This window comes from Mercenaria mercenaria, unplaced genomic scaffold (assembly GCF_021730395.1).
Source record: "Mercenaria mercenaria strain notata unplaced genomic scaffold, MADL_Memer_1 contig_4711, whole genome shotgun sequence".
Lineage (NCBI taxonomy): Eukaryota > Metazoa > Mollusca > Bivalvia > Venerida > Veneridae > Mercenaria > Mercenaria mercenaria.
In genome coordinates, this window is record NW_026462961.1 from 43008 (window position 1) to 60592 (window position 17585).

At 36.6% G+C, this 17585-nt stretch overlaps 1 protein-coding gene across 1 annotated transcript; it reads left to right on the plus strand.

The window, feature by feature from the left end:
• Positions 1-303: 303 nt before the first annotated feature.
• LOC128554094 (E3 ubiquitin-protein ligase rnf213-alpha-like) lies at positions 304-14970 on the plus strand (the record flags this gene model as incomplete). The annotated part of the gene is made up of 6 exons (XM_053535328.1): positions 304-331; positions 1460-1566; positions 2921-3062; positions 5501-5699; positions 9625-9862; positions 14824-14970. Coding segments are annotated over exons 1-6 (861 nt in total), but the record flags the coding sequence as incomplete, so codon positions are not given.
• Positions 14971-17585: the final 2615 nt, after the last annotated feature.

Genomic DNA, 17585 nt, shown 5'->3' on the forward strand with positions numbered 1-17585 from the left:
ACGTCAAATTGCAATGTACTGTGTCAGTGCGTGCACGGAGTACATTCATCACCTTCAGTGATAACTCTAGTTAAATCTTCTTTTGAACTTGAAACTTACGTCAAGCTATTACCGAAAATGCTTGCTGTCTGGCTTTGCCGCTTAGATGCAGTAGCCACAAATTCCCTATTGAAAAGGGATGTTTACTAATTTAGCTCGTAATTTGAGAACCTGTCCAAATAACACATTAGGTGATAAATTTCAGCTCTGACTTTATTGTTGATCGCAGAAAATATATACCCATTTACTTAAGAAGAGCCTAATATGTCCAACTTTGAACAACTATTTGCAAGTAATGATAGAACAATATTAATGAACAGTATTAATGAAGCAAGCTGTTTTTGGACAGAAGATTATGTCTGTTGTCAAGTAGTATTTACCACCTTCATGGTGCTTAATTACAAATGTCATGCATTCATGCTTATATGTTTAGTTCATGGTCATTGCTATGATGTTTTTGCTATGACAATATTATTATACATGCAATGTATAATTAATGCTGATGCCCATATGGGCCAAGTTGTAAAATAGAAACTTGAAAACTTGAAACTTCGAAATTTAAAAAATCATCTTGTGTGAAACTGCAGGCCCGATTCTTAAATAAGTTTACACAAATGGTCCTTGTGTGACCCTCTGCCAAGATCGTTCAAATTATTTTGATTCGTCAAAAAACATGGCCGCCAGAGGGCGTGGTCATTTTTTCCTATATGTATATAGTGGAAAATATAAAAATCTTCTTGTGTGAAACTGCTAGCCCGATTATATATTGTATATTTACACAAATTGTCTTTGTGTGACCCTCTATCAAGATTATTGAATTATTCCGATTCGCAAAAAAAAAAAAAAAAAAAAAAAAAAAAAAAAAAAAAAAAAAAAAAAAGAAACAACAAAAAAACATGGCTGCCAGGGGGCATGGTCACTTTTCCCTGTATTCAGTGATTTTCAGGGAAGTTACTGTTCCTTATGTTCCAAGTTTATGATAACTTCTCTTACACATATGGGCAGATTTCCACCAAACCTTACAGCAGTTATCAGACTGAGTGCCATGCCTAGTTATACATAGTATCAGTATGTTCAGATTTAGAAATTTTGGTCAGAGATTTATGGCCATTGATTTGTGATATATTACAATATTTACACTACTGGCTGTATACAGTTTGGCTGAATTCCACCAGACCTCACGAGTGAACATTTGTGAAGCGTTGTTGTGCATATTATGTTCTGATTAAAGGATTTTCAGCGGAATCATGGCCTTTGATTTGTCTAATTCTTTGATCTATACTACTTCTCTATGATCTCTGGTTTAAGGTAAACAAATCTTCACAGGAGTTACCGCTACGAAGCCTAGATGTGTACATTGTTGGAATAAATAATGGTTAAGTGATTTATGGCCCTTAATTTGCGACATTTTTATTTTTAGATGAAATTCTTGCAACAGCATTGTCAGTTTATGTGTTCGACTCAAATCATCCACTACCTCGACCGGACGAGATACTTTTGTGCACAGAAAAGACCAGCACAGATGAAGTAAGTAAACGATTTATATCGGTTTGTTGTTTAAATCTCTTAGCCCTTTAAATGTTTATAAACATGTTTTTACTTAATACATATTAATTTGCTTTGAAAGGATAAAAAAGGAAATAGCAAATGCGGCTGCTTTCAGACAAGTAGCTTTTTAATAGGGGTAACATTTTAATAAGGCGATTTCAATAAATAATTGCAAATTTAAATGTTAACAGATAAAATTCCTATATAGGTCGGACATACTTTCATATACCTTTATACTACATTATGCCACAGTCTGCTTCCGTAAATGTGATGGTCGTAAAAACTAATAATTTCTAGCGTGTCCGAAGTTTCGTGTCTGATCCAAAGCCATTCGTCAAAGGATTTTAATTTTCTCTGCACAAATGTCCACCGTAACGAGTTGACATGTCATGCGTAACACCCAGAACCCTAGGTTAAAGTTCAAAGTCACAGGATATTTTTCTTGTCATCTCCATTATTCAACCACCGATCAAGGGATTGTTAGTCGCACTTGAAGGTCAAAGGTTAATATAGTGTTGCCAGGCTTTGTATAACTCTTTCATCCAATCATGAATTGTTATAAATACTTTACATATATTTTTTCCTTAATGAAATGACATGTCATGCGCAAAACCAAGATCCCTAGTTCAAAGGACAAAGTCCTTAGAGGTTAGAAATGTTTGGTAAATTTTATTTTGCCTGTGATTTTGCTATGCACGGATTGAAATAACTTGGCAAAAACACCATAACAGTACGATATGTATGACGCAAAGCACGACCCTTTGCTTAAAGGACAAGGTCGCACTTAGAAGTCAAAGGCTGTGTCTCCGCTCCATAACTATGTCATCCATCAAATGACTTTTATATTACTTGGCATAAATGTTTGCAATAATGAGACAATGTGTAATGCGCAACTTCCAAACCCCTTGGTTATAGTTCAATGTCATAACACAACATAATAAGCTGATGTGTCTAATGGACCCAAGTAAAAAGTAATTTTGGTATATTTTCTTCTGAATTACTTCTCTTAAGAGAAGACTATGATAAAGAATTTCATTATATTTTTGTCTCTCTTTTCCCAACAATTTTAAAATGAAATGGTTTTAAAACTATTTGTATATTAATATTCATACCCAAACATTTCTTATTAGAATTTATTGCATGTATAGCTTAATATTTTGTATGCGTCATTGATATATATCAGATATGTAGATTATGTTGCAGTAGAGGTAATTCCAGAAGCAAAGTTTCATTCACTTATTTAAATTGCGTATCTCTTTTCAGACGCAGCATTATACTTGTTAACTTTGAAATGTTGCTCACCATTGATTCAAGGCATAATATCCCATTACAGGTCGACATATTTTGGAGAAGAGCGTTATTTGATAACGGTCAGAAAATACACTGTCTTGTCAATGCAGATTGTCTACGATTTGATGTCAGTGAACCAGCAGAAAAGCTCTTAGAAGACTACCTTCTGGAGAGCAGATGTCTGGGTAAGTTGCTGTTGATAATTGTTATAATATGTATACCCTTCAGCATCTGCTTACAATTTTGCAGGTGTCTTCCAATGTTATGGGCTATGCAGGCAAGGCTGTACTATCTTACATTTTATAGAACTATCTCCTTTTTTAACTTTTGTACATTTTTATGCCCCAACTTTTGGGGGATAGGGGCATATAGATTTGCCCTTGTCCGTCCGTCCTTCCGTCCGTTCTCCGTCCGTCCGTCCTTCCAAGAATGTTGTGTCGCGCGTAGCTCCAAAAGTATTTGACGTAGAGTCACAAAACTTTACAGGAATGTTGGTCAGCATGTGTAGTTGTGCACCTGGGGTTTCGCGTCCGAATTCATTCAGTCATGTAGGAGTTATGGTATGGCCTCTGACTTTGTAAAAATTGGTCATTTTAATGTTGTGTCGCGCGTAGCTCCAAAAGTATTTGACGTAGAGTCACAAAACTTTACAGGAATATTGGTCAGCATGTGTAGTTGTGCACCTGGGGTTTTGCCTCTGGATTCATTCAGTTGTGTAGTAGTTATGGCCCCTGACTTAGTAAAAAATTGGTCATTTTAATGTTGTGTCGCACGTAGCTCCAAAAGTATTTGACCTAGAGTCACCAATGTTTACAGGAATGTTGGTCAGCATGTGCAGTTGTGCACCTAGGGTTTCGCGTCTGGATTAATTCAGTCATGTAGGAGTTATGTCCCCTGAGTTAGTTACAAATTGGTCATTTTAATGTTGTGTCGCGCATAGCTCCAAAATTATTTGACCTAGAGTCACCAGAGTGTACAGGAATGTTGGTCAGCATGTGCAGTTGTGCACATGTGGTTTCGCGTCCAGATTCATTCAGTCATGTAGGAGTTATGGCCCCTGACTTAGTTAAAAATTGGTCATTTTAATGTTGTGTCGCGCATAGCTCCAAAAGTATTTGACCTAGAGTCACCAAAGTTTAAAGGAATGTTGATCAGCATTTGCGGTTATGCACCTGGGGTTTCGCGTCCGGATTCATTCAGTATTGTAGGAGTTATGGCCCCTGACCTAGGAAAACATTTGTGTCCTTTGTCATGTAGTGGTGACATCTGTGTCCCATGGACACATTTCTAGTTTACATTTAAGACAGTATCTTTGACTCCAACGTAATTTTAAGCATTTCTTTTAACTTAAAGGTAAAAGCACTTTCAATACAAACTCTGTGCAACTGAGTCTATTCACGAAAGGTAGAATTCTTTTGTAATTAAATCCTGTTCGAAAGGCATGCGAAGTCATTCTATCTATTCAATATATATCAAATATTTGTAAAGAGAGGCCAAAGTATGACAAAATATAATGTCAGACAGCGCCAAAAACTAGAGTATAAACTCGAGCGCTTTCGGCTTTACCAAAAGCCTTTTTCAAGGGTAGCATGATATGAAATAAATAATGGCGTGTTTTTGCCTGTATTATAACGATGTTAGTTAGATGATTTCATATTTGCTTTGTTATTTTGCCGAGGACTGTTGTATTTTAATAATGAAATTTATGACATTTTTTTGAAAAACTTCATAATATTTCATTATTGAATTGTATTACAGGCAAAAATACGTAATTATTGTTGTGGTATTATGTTATTCTTGGAAAAAGGTTTTTGTACCTCCCAACAACGAAGTTGTAAGGGGGATATACTGGTTTCAGGTTGTCTGTCCGTCCGTCTGTCTGTCCGTAGACACAGTCTTGTGCGCACCATCTCTGCTCATTCCCTTGACACAATTGAATGAAACTTCACACACTTTCTTCTGTTGTTACTATACTATAATACGTAGAGTCTGCATATGCAATTTTGTGCGCGCCTGATCTCCTGAACCCATGCACAGAATTTAATGAAACTTAATACAAGTGATCTGTAGTAACCCTAGTCGTGCATGGTGCATGTTGGTTCTTTCAGAAAAATATTCTGCACAGTTATAGGACTTTGTTTTTTGTTAGTAAACTATATACATACAGTCTGCATATGCAGTCTTGTGTGCGCCTAATCTCCCGGACCCTTGAACGCAATTTAATGAAACCTCACACAGGTGACCAGTACCATCCCTAGTTGTGCATGGCTCAGGCTAGGTTCTTTCAGAAAAAAAATCTGCAGAGTTATGGGACTTCGTGTTTTGTTACTATACTATATACATACAGTCCACATAATTATGCAGTCTTGTGTGCGTCAACTTGCAATGTACTGTATCAGTGCGTGCGGGGAGTACATTCATTACCTTCAGTGATAGCTCTAGTTTTCTTAAAGCCGAAAATGCTCGGGACAAAATGTAAGCTTTTGAACATACATTTTCTCATACTATGTAATTATTAATCATGCTCTTGTGTCCTTTAGGGTTTCGACTGTATTTCAGTTTTAGTCTAAATTAACCTATAAACTTTGATCAGTAACAGTGGAAATTTAATTGCATATTGCAGATCTAAAGTACAGGCTTATTGTGATATGTAGTTCAGAGAATGAATACAGGTCATCTCTTGTGACATTTTTGGACAAATTTAAGCGTACTGCTCTACCTGTAAAAATGGATGTCATTAGAAACTACTTGAAGGACAAGCTTGTCTGTCAGGCAAACAGTATAAACGGTATCAGGCCAGCTGCATCACTAGACAAGGAGAGGTAACAAACTTATAGTAATGTTTTACAAGAAATCGTCACTGTTAAGGTTTCTGCAAGCTTAGACTGTTTCATTAGGAATGGGCCAACTTTGTTACATCTAGAGTGTTAATTAGCCAATTGATGATGGCAACTGACGGCGGACACAGGACGATCATATGTGAGCTAAAGAAATGAAAACGTGACCTAATGGTTAAGTGTCCGAAATTATATCTAAAATATGTTTGAGAAGATCCCTCATTTTTGTCGCTAATCCACTGTCCATCTTTACATCGGTTTACGGGTGTACATCTCTAATTGAAATTTCGCGACAGATAGTTTCACATATCCTTGAATAAAAAGTCAGTCTTATATTCTTATTGCATGGCTCCTTTGTTTTGATAGGGTTAGTATTGAGTGTATCAACCCGAAAAGCGTACAAGCGCAGGTTGCTAACCAAATACTTACCTGACCTGTGGGTTAGTATCTGAATATCCACCTGCGCTCGTGCTTGGCAAGCGGCGTACACACAATGTATGTATAACAATCAAACTTGTTTCTTACATTGATAAGTACGTGTAGACATAGTTATAATAATTTCCCTGTCATTAAACTACAAAACTGTGAGAACATTGTATGAATACAGAGGTACACTGACGAATAAATATAGTGTTGAAACTAACTACACATTTTGTAGTTCAGGTATACGAGTACCACATTAGATTTAGACGTTTATTTTGTTAATTAAACCAATCTGTTGAGCATAGTACTTTGCATCACGGGAGCGGTATATATTCTCCTTAGCCATCTGACAGATGACAGTGTGTCTTAAATCATACGTCCTACAGTCATATGGAGATGTTGTTAGTTACTTCAGAGAGCAAGTCAGTACTGGTGCGGACTCCACAAGCACTGGTTAGTTTGAAAGTATGTTCTGTACTGTTAACTGACTACCGATAGGTAATGAACGAACAGTCCAACAGACATTGTTATGTTTTTGTTAGGTTCTGTTTTCTCGGGCAAACTCCAGAAAATACATATTTGTTTGCTTAAAACTTTAAATAAAAAGTTAGGGCTAAGTGGTAAAGTGAATTTTGGAATTATTAGTTTAAGCGCTAAGCCATATAGTAAATATTAGCATTATTAGTTTACAAAAACGAAACTCGCAATTACAATGGTAACGCGATAACAAAAGGGAAACTTGGCTGCAATTCATCTCATACTATCAATTTAGATTGTATAAATTTGCATATTTTGTAGGTTTCTACATAATTTTGAATACTCTGATGTTGTAATATACACCTTACAGCTGAAATTTTATGCATAACATATATGCTTGAAAGAGTTAGTTTACAAGTGCCGATTAAAAGAAAATGTTTCTTTTCAGGCGAAATGTTGTACAGACATATACAATTAAATTCGTATGAATGTACGTATATTCATAATAAATGACCATGTTGGGCATACCTTGGATCTATCAGTCAGAATATAACGAACGCGCTTTGGATAGGCACATTATTTTACTTTGAAAAGGCTTATTTAGTACGGAATGTTGTCAGGGCCGCGCAACAGGCGGTGTTTTGTACCGAGACGCGCGAAGGTACGTTTTTTTTTGATTAACGAAATGTTTCGTTTCGTACCGTACCGTCGCGCGACTAAACACAACAATACCCCTAATCGAATTCTGTAATGTTGCAAATATACATCTATTCTGTACAGGTAAACGTAACGCATATTGTGAATTATGCATTTGTTTTAAATGTCGAAAAACGAATTCATGATTCATTCAAAAAGTTATTTTCATTTCTAAATTATATAATGTGGCTTTCTTCAAGAAGGATATAAAGACAAAAACGTATTTTCAGGTAACACCACATGCAGTAAATCCAACCTTCCTAAGTAAGATCTAGCAAACTACATGTATGCCTGTTAAGGAGATGTTCAAAGCTTGATTATTTCATATCTGTTCCCCGATTGATTGTTCGTCCGGTCGACTTTTACACATTTTTAACTTTATTTCAGTTATATGGAGGTCAGTTAACAAAATCAGTGTTCTGGATTTCGTAACTCGCGACTGTGAATACTTGTTCTACGCATGTAATAGATAAATTGTCATAAAAAGTAGGTGGAGGATGAAGCCTCACCGCGTCCGGGCACCGAGCACGCGACCTTTCTAGTCTTGTTCTCTAACCGGGCAGGTTTGTTGTACAACTGATTGAGGTATCCTGTGCTACATTCACTTTACATTTTAAACAATTATCTGGGGACGATCATTTGAAAATACGAAAAAATGTAAAAGCATTTAGCAGAAGACTATTGAGAAATTCTAAAAAAAAAAAAAAAACACAGTCGAGCAAAATAAACCATCTATGAAATTACTTCAGCCTAATTTTTCGAGCCAACAGTGAAATTTTAGAGGAGTTTAGAGGTTACTGATTTTTTTTTCTGTTTGACGTCGTGGTATTCAGCTGTAGTGGTTGCGGCAGTCAGTTATCTTAAAAATATTCATGGATTCTGCGCTATTAATGACTTGCTCCCGCATGTAACTTACAACTTGCCAACTTGACAATTAAATGGAGGACGAATGACTTCAAAAACAGTTCTGTTTCTGTGAAGTTATGAAGGATAACATGTATCGCGCCCGGATATCTACATTTACCTCGCAAAATTTTTATTCTAAGACCTTTGCTAACTGGGCGGACTGGCTGTTTAATCGATTGCACTTGCATTGTTTTTGTATTGGTCAATAATTCTACTTTACGCAGTTGCAATTTATAAAGATTCAGCATGCTTATCATAATTATTTTCATATTAATCAAACTGATTTATTATGTCTCCCACCACACAGTGGTGTGGGAGACATATTGATTTACTCCTGTCAGTGTGTCTGTCTGCCTGTCTGTCACAAAGCTTGTCCGCACTCTAAGTCGAACATTTTCCATCCGATCTTCACCAAACTTGAACAAAATGTGTTTGACCATAAGTCCTCGGCCAAGTTCGATAACTAGCCAAATCCGCCCAGGCAGTTGAATTATGGCCCTTGAATTACTGATGGGAACCACTCGTCTGAACCATCCAGACAAACTAGACATTAATGATGGGAACCACTCGTCTGAACCATCCAGACAAACTAGACATTAATAATGGGAACCACTCGTCTGAACCATCCAGACAAACCACACATTAATGATAGGAGCCACTCATCCAAACCATCCAGACCTCCAATACATTACTAATCAGAACCATTCATCCAAACCACCCACACTACTTCGAATCACTAAAGAATTAAGAGACATGCGCTTGTCTCAAAAGCAGCTCTAGTTCAAAACTGTTTTTACTCCTACATGCCAAAGCCTCAGACGGCCCTTCTACATTAAACATGTCTAATTCTCCCGTAGCCTTCATGGATGTAAACTAAATGTGACCATGCGGTAAATCAGATAACGAGCCTTAATGTCGGTATGCATGGCATATTAACCTGAGCCCGTGCAAAGCGTAAATACCTCGCCGCCCCGCAGCTGGGTATTCACGAATTGCACGGGCTCAGGTTATTGTAGCGATGCACACCTCCACTTAGTTTGGTATCTATTACTGGCTATTGTGCGTTTTAATCGACCTGGCGGGGCGGGGTTTCGCGACGGTCCATTGCATTATTGTGCAGGATATGTAGTATATTCGACAACCTGATTTCTTATTCAGTGGCCATCTGCCTTACATTGTAACCAATGTAGCGTTGAATTTTAGTCGTCGTTTATTACCGAAAGTTTACGGAAATAAACAATTAAATTGCTCTACCTATTTTGTTCGTTTTTTTGAGATTACCATTATTTGCATTAGTCAGAGATTAACTCCGCCCCGCCAGGTCGAATAGAACGCACAATAATTGGGACAACTCTGATAAGGCGAAAACACGAATACGTCATCTAATGCTTCATATGTTCAATACCAGATCAACAGTGCGTGTTGTAAAATCATGGCGAGCGGGTGTTGGAAAGAGTTTGTTCAAGCGGCGTAGAGAGGAAGAACTTCAAAATCTCAACAAAGCACATGTAGTTTCTACGAGCGTGTCTATTCCACTCCATGATAAAGCTGTTGACACACATAATGTTGTTCAGCGACTTCTGGAACATACAAACAAACCAGAGGAGTTGTCTGCAAGATTATTCCATATTGATGTCGCCCATGAGGTAGGTTATTACTTGAACGAAACTGTTTACCAGATTTAAATTATATTTATGCAAAGTCATTGGGCGCGTTCGGCATACATACTCGAGCTAACCCGAGTCACCCTGGGTATTTCTCGAGTATAACTCGTGTAACCCGGGCGATAGTAGTTGTGTCACCCGAATTCTACCCACCTCCTGAAGCTGGGAAAGGCGGGTGATCGTATCCGAATGCATTAACACTTTAAACATGGCGTCATTGGTAGACTTGTAAACTTTTGAGTGCAATTACTATCTAGGCTTTATCTCAGTAACCACAGATGATATTGAATTTGAAACTTCAAACAACTTTTTCCACTCATCAGACCTACCAAAACAAATCAAATTAGATAACTCTTGATCGAATCTAATGTAAATTATGGGCCTCATTTATAGACATATTGCTTTGAAACCTATTTTTACTTTTTAAGGTCATTAACTAACCACAGATGATAAAGTCCCATTACTGTTATATGTATTTTGACAAAATTATACTCCTTTTGGACTTAGAAAATGCAGTTTTAAGTTTTACATGGAAGTTAGTATATCCAAACTAATGCAGATGTTTGGTTAAAACTTCACACATTTCGTCGGGTCTGTAGAATAAGGTCATATCAACACATCACAAGCCTCATAACTCTTACTTGAGTCAGACCCCTTTTTGGGGTTAAAGGTTTGCATGCAAGTTATTTTTTAAACTAATGCAGATACTGGGTTGAAACTTCACACATATCTTCCATGTTGTAAAGGACATGGCATCAACTTCCATAACTCTTACTTCGGCCAAGTTATGCCCCACTGTTTAAAATTTAAAAAAAGCTGGTTAAAGTTTTGCATGCAAGTTACTATCTCGGAAACTAATGCAGATATTTGATTGAATCTTCTGTACATGTCTCTAGTGATGTAAAGAAAGGTCAAAGCATCAATTCCCATAACCTTAATTTTGGACAAGTTATGCCCTCTTTCTTGTGCATAGATATTGTTGTGTTTGCAACTTTGCATGCAAGTTACTATTCTCCCGTGTTTTCAGGGTTGTAAAGCAAGGTAAAAACATCAAGTTCCATAACACTTACTTTAATCTTGGCAAAGTTATGTCCCTTTGTTTTGTAGTAAGAAAATGACGGTTAAAATTTTACCATTAAAATGCTCTTGTCAAAACTAAGGGCGTTACTGGGTTGAAAACTTCTTATATCTATTCAGGGTTTTAAAGCGAGATCATAGAATCAAGTCAAATAATCCTTGAATCATTATTTCAGTTCTAGAACCGAAAGTCATTCATATTGGCAATTGCCTTCGAATAGTGGAGCGTGCTGTCATTGTTATTTTAAAACATTTTACTTTCTTCTAAATGCAGAGTAACCTTGAAATGCTCTTTTGGCATTCATGTCCCCATCTGAATAGGACAGAGGTTGAGAAATCTGCTTCTTACAGCAACATCCATGTCAAGCCTATTTCGAGGGTTCTCGATCTGATTCTTAAAGCTTTCTTTCTAGGTTCACAAGGGACAACTTTGAGAAAAACATGTAGGCTTAAGAACACATAATTAGTGATAGGACAAATAATCCACAAAATAAGCCACACATTGATGTTGAAGTTATAAGTAAAAAATTCAACATCCCTACTTGCCGACAAACCTTCTTTCATACTCATATGGTACTGTTCTCTAGTTAGCTCAGTAGTTGATGCACTGTACTGCCCGTCCAAAGGTTACGGGTTTGATCCGGTTAGCGAAGAAATTCCTTCCATGGCCATTTGCAATCTACCTCAGTTCATACGAATGTATAGTTGTCAGTTCCTTATGAAAGCGTACTGGTAAGCCACTTAGGCTGCTAAGCTTGCCAGGGAGAGTGAACATTTGTTATCATTAGTGACCGTCAGTCATATATGGCAATATGATTGTTGGAAATGGTGATGAACCCAACTGAACAACATCAAGAACTGGTACTTGTTCTTCTAAAAGTCAGTCTAGCATTTAACACATTTCATGGCTGTACTACGTACAAAGTTTGAAAAAAGCATACTGTTTGTTATGTGCTGTTTGTGAGCATGGTGAATTCAGTTATGTCATTTCAAACAAAGACATTTTCTTTAAAGAAACAAACAGAAATTCATAAGCTCGGAGGAATAGAGACAGCAGAGTTGACCTTATTCATTTTCGTAACATATTTCTTCTATGGAAGGTTGTGGATTCGATCACCTGTCAAGATATACAAAAATAGTTGAATGGTAAATGTATCAGCAACTGTCCCTGGCATTCAGTTCAAATGTGGAAAATAGATTCTCTCACACCTGCGTGGCAATGGTTACCGTCCAGAGTGATTTTTATGCCGAGTGTCCTATAGATGAGTCTTGGCAAAGAGTGCAGATTGAACACCGCAAGACGGATCATGTGATCAGGGTCTCCACTGTTTTCTTAAATGAGTTTCAGTCACAACAATGAAAAAAAAGAAATAATTATACCAAACGCCCTTTTAATTTGAAATGGTTCGGGGTAGTAGAGTCATGTGTAGACATAAGAGGATTAATACAAGTTGAGCTCTTGCTTCAGAAATAGTTTAAAGTGTAAATTAACATAAAATAGAAATTTCTAGTCTATTAAACATTATGGGCTGAACATTTTTGTACCCCCGACAACAAAATTGTAAGGTGGGGGGGGGGGTGTATACTGGTTTCAGGTTGACTCTCTGTCTGTCCGTCTGTCCGTCTGTCCGCTTGGCCGTAGACGCAATCTTGTGCGCACTATCTCTCTTTATCCCATTGACACAATTTAATGAAACTTCACACAAGTGATCAGTACCAACAGTAGTTGTGCATGGGGCATGTTAGGTTCTTTTAGAAAAAAATGTTGCAGAGTTATGGGACTTTGTTCTTTTGTTACTATACTATATACATAGACACAATCTTGTGCGCACCATCTCTCCTCATCCCCTTGACACAATTTAATGAAACTTCACACAAGTGATCAGTACCAACAGTAGTTGTGCATGGGGCATGTTAGGTTCTTTTAGAAAAAAAATTTGCAGAGTTATGGGACTTTGTTTTTTTGTTACTATACTATATACATAGACACAATCTTGTGCGCACCATCTCTCCTCATCCCCTTGACACAATTTAATGAAACTTCACACAAGTGATCAGTAACAACAGTAGTTGTGCATGGGTCATGTTATGTTCTTTCAGCGACAAAAATTGCAGAGTTATGGGACTTTGTTTCTTGTTAACATACTATGTACATACAGTCTGCATATGCAATCTTGTGCGTGCCTAATCTACCAAACCCTTACACACAATTTAATGAAACTTCACACAAGTGATCAATACCAATCCTAGTTGTGCATGGTGCATATTACATTCTTTTAGATAAATATTCTGCATAGTTATGGGACTTTGTTTTTTGTTACTATACTGTATTCATACAGTCTATATGCATACAGTCCACATAATTATGCAATCTTGTGTGCGTCATATTGCAATGTACTGTGTCAGTGCATGCGGGGTGGGATGGGGGCGGGGGGGGGGGGGTACATTCGTCACCTTTAGTGATAGCTCTAGTTCCAAGTGTTACTTGATCCCAGAATCTGAAAAGTCGATTGATAATAATCCAGTCTGATTTTTCACTCTGACAGAAGTCGTACCAGTTCAACTCTAACAACGATACTAGACTGTCCTCATTATGTGTCAAAAGTAGCAACCATTCTTTATTATTGTTACAGCTCGGAAGATTTTGAACTGTTAGCATATAGGTAACGTTCTCAAACATTTTCAGTTACCCGATAAAGCGTTCGGACTACAATTGTTACTCGTGTCTCTCAGGTGAACTCGGGTGATCTAGTCAGAGTTACACGGGTTTGTATGCCGAATGTGCCCATTGCGTGCATAAAGTTACGGTTCCGTGGGTTTTGACTGAAACATATTTACATGGACATTTGTGTTATGCAATGTGTACTTGTGTTTACCTGTTAGTATTTAAGGGAATGACATGGTTGGCATTAATTCTATTTACACTGCCTTGTTATATAGGAACAAGGGTGTGATTTTGTAGTGAGGTTTGGCAATAATATATACGGGGTTTAAACTCCCCGAGTATTACTCATTGCTTTATAATATTTATTTGACCGCAGTTGGTAGTTTTAAAAAGCTAGCTGTAGCGGTAGTTAGATGACAGCATTCCGGATTTCATGAATAAAATTTGAAATTTTATAAGAAAAAAAAGTATTAACAGTATCGGTAAATTCAAACAAACATTTCTTCAACAAAATTATTTCATGTGTTGTGTTATATATGTAAAATACGCAATACAAATGTTACGAACAACAAATTTTTGTCTGGTTATTTGTAGGAATTATATTCAGCGTAACAATTCTATTCAGGTGTTGTCAATGTCAATTTACTTACTTAGCCTTTATATTTTGTCTAGATTGTACACAACAATATTGTTCCTTCAAAACATTTCCGCTGAACAGATAACACTTACCATGGCTTAAATACTGCTATAGTCTGTACTTGGTTTACTGTTAAGGCATTAAGATATTCTAGCACCAGACATAATTTGGTAGCCGAGCTTTTATCAGAGAGCTATTTCTTCAGAAATATAGAGACGTCATTAAGATATGTGTCACATTTCAAAAGTTTGGCTTTTTGGTCAGGTGTTACCATAGTGGTGGGGTTTCTATCTAATATAATGTTTATTTACTTTTAAGCGTGCTTTTACAAGATCAGACCTGCCAAAACGTAATCTCCTACAGACTTCTTGTCCCAGCAGAAACTGTTTTAAATACATCTACACTGTAGGCTTAACAGAGAGCCACTTCAAGACTTGTTATAACATTTAAACGAAACATAACTAAAATAGAATATTTCTGTTTACATTTTAAATTCTTTTATGTAAACTACATGTCGGTTACTGATAATAATCATAACAAAATATGACATTATATCTTCCTTAGGTCCAACAAGGAGTTGATAATCTTCTTTTCAACTTGCTGATACTAGGTTACTTAAGTGACGATGCAGGCTTTGTATGGAGGAAAAACATAACAGATTTATACCTCGTAGAGACATTGCCGTTGATGATAAGGTCTTCAGCAAAGAAGGTAAAACTCATCTGTTCCGATGGCCTTGTTTTCTCAATGCAGTAGGTCACCATAAGTATGTTTTGTAATTCTATATCATATAATGTTTATATTGCCTCCACGAATGAGACGATATCCCTACTGACTTCTAGTAATTGTTGCTGTCTATATTTTTTATTCTGTTCATTTAAATGAAAAATATATTTCGCGGTTTTGCAGTCTCTGGTGTCCGTACAGGTTGTATTGACTTGATCTTGTTTTCCTAAATTCAGTTACTTTAAACATGGTCTTTTTCCTAGTATTTTAAACAAAATGAAATTTTAATTAGCTTGTAGATAACGAATGCTTAACAGAAATAAATTGTTCTGTGTTGATTGAGTAAATAAACATATTTAATTAAGAAATAATTTATTTTCGGTGTTCATGCGAAACGAACGACGGAATAGGACCGGCAAATCCATGAATTGCGCTAGCGATTCATGTTGAATTTGCCGATCCTATTCTGTCGTTCATTTCGCATGAACACCGAAAAAAAAGAGTTTCATTTCTTATATTTACATTATATTTCCTTTCCATTTGTTAACCAATATTATATTATAAACTGCACACGTTTTGTTGCGTTTAACATTAAAATCAGCTTCACGGCCACTCTGTTTACCAGACGGAACAACTGCGACGTCATCTATGGAACGATCTCCCTGACTTTACGCAGACCTCGTCAAAACAGCGGCCCGTTATCACTAAGCAGCGTCGACGATACTGTCGCGCCTTTTCTTTTGCTGTTCATACAAAATGAACGTCATAATTGTCCCCGCCTTTTTCAAAAAAAAAAAAGAAAAAACAACAACAACAACAAAACAACGGGGGACATAGAAATAGGCTGTGTCCAAATTTGCATACCTAGTGGGCTATGGGAACAATAGTTAAATAAAACTTTAAAACTTTTTCTTTCATGTCATTCAGTCAGTAAGGCTTTCATGTGGCTATGCTATTTTTCTTTTACGTAGCTAAAAGAACAATAGAGAGAACAAAAGAGTAGCCATATAAATATCCATATGTAGGAACGCCCATCCTTCCGTCCGTCCGCCCGACCGTCCGCCCGTCTGTCACACTTCGTGTCCGGTCCTTAACTCTGCCATCCATGAAGGAATTTTAAAATGATTTTGCACAAACGTTTTCCATAATGAGGCAATATGGCATGCGCAAGATCCAGACCCCTAGCTCTAAGGTCAAGGTAAAGGTTAGCAAAGTCTGTGTCTTGTCCGGTTCGTTACTCAGCCATTTATACGGTTCATTACTCAGCCATTTATCAAGGGATTTTAAAATTACTTGGCACAAATGGTCCCTATAATGTGTGTATGTGTCATGCACAAGACCTTGACCCGAGCTCCAAGGTCAAGATCACAAGTCAAAGGTTAACATGGTCTGTTACTTGTCCGGTCTATAACTCTGTCATTCATGAAAGGGTTTTTTATTTACTTGGCAGAAATTTTCCCCATAATAAGTTGATGTACCATGTGCAAGATGCAGACCCCTAGCTGCAAGGTCAATGTCACTTTTGGAGAACATTTTTTGTATTTTTTTTGTCTGGTTTGTAACATTTTTATGCATTGGTGTATATTTAGATAACATGGCATTAATATTCACCATAACAAGACATTGTGTCATGTGCAAAGGTCAAGGTCGCAGGCACCCAAGATAATTATCTTCTTCTGTCTGTACCTGAAATTACCTCCCTTTTATATGATAAAGAGCAAATCATGTGTTTTCATATCAGCTTTCCCATTAATTTAAAAATGAAGTTATGTTTCAGTGAGATGATTAGTTTTGATAGATATAAAAAGTTGTTAACAACTGTAGACCACAGATACAAAATTTAATTATAACTTAATGGTATATACAATGTATAGGTAAATGAAGCATTACTGTGGTTGCAATACGTTAGGTTGGTATGCAGTGCAGCTCTGCACAGAGCAACAGTGTAATTTAAAACAAGTTTTTTAGTACCATATACATAAATGACATGTATTTCATTAGTTTATTTTTTACCTCCCTTTAATATGATTAAATATTTCATTATATATTTATTATTTTTCCTTACAAATTAAAAAAATAAAATCGTATTAAATCTTTAAAATACAGATATTAGCATTTGAAAGCATTCACCAGCTTTGCAGACATTTGTCAAAGTTTATAACATTTTCATGAATTTGATATATAGTTTTGATTTATATACTTTGTTCGAATGTTGCCTATTACGTAGAAGATGTTGTATTAGCATGCAATATATTTTATGAAAAATGTCCTTAGGCGGGGGAAGTTGATAACTCTGTTACACGTTCTTATTTTCAATGGAAAAGAATAGGGCCAATGTAAATATAGACATTTGGTTAGCCTATCGGTTGCGAGCAAGGCATAATCGGGTATTTTGGATGAACAGATACCATGATAACAGAGAAGATATTGTTTTAAAACTGTGCAAATGTAATGACCATTTCTGACTGTATGTTTCTGCTATAGGGAAAATAGTTGCAAATGAAGAAGAGGAAGTTATTTGTTAGCACATTAAGGTCCCACTTTTTCTTTAAGAAGAAGACGATGCTTGCCAATTAGTTGATGAACTACTGTAACAGATT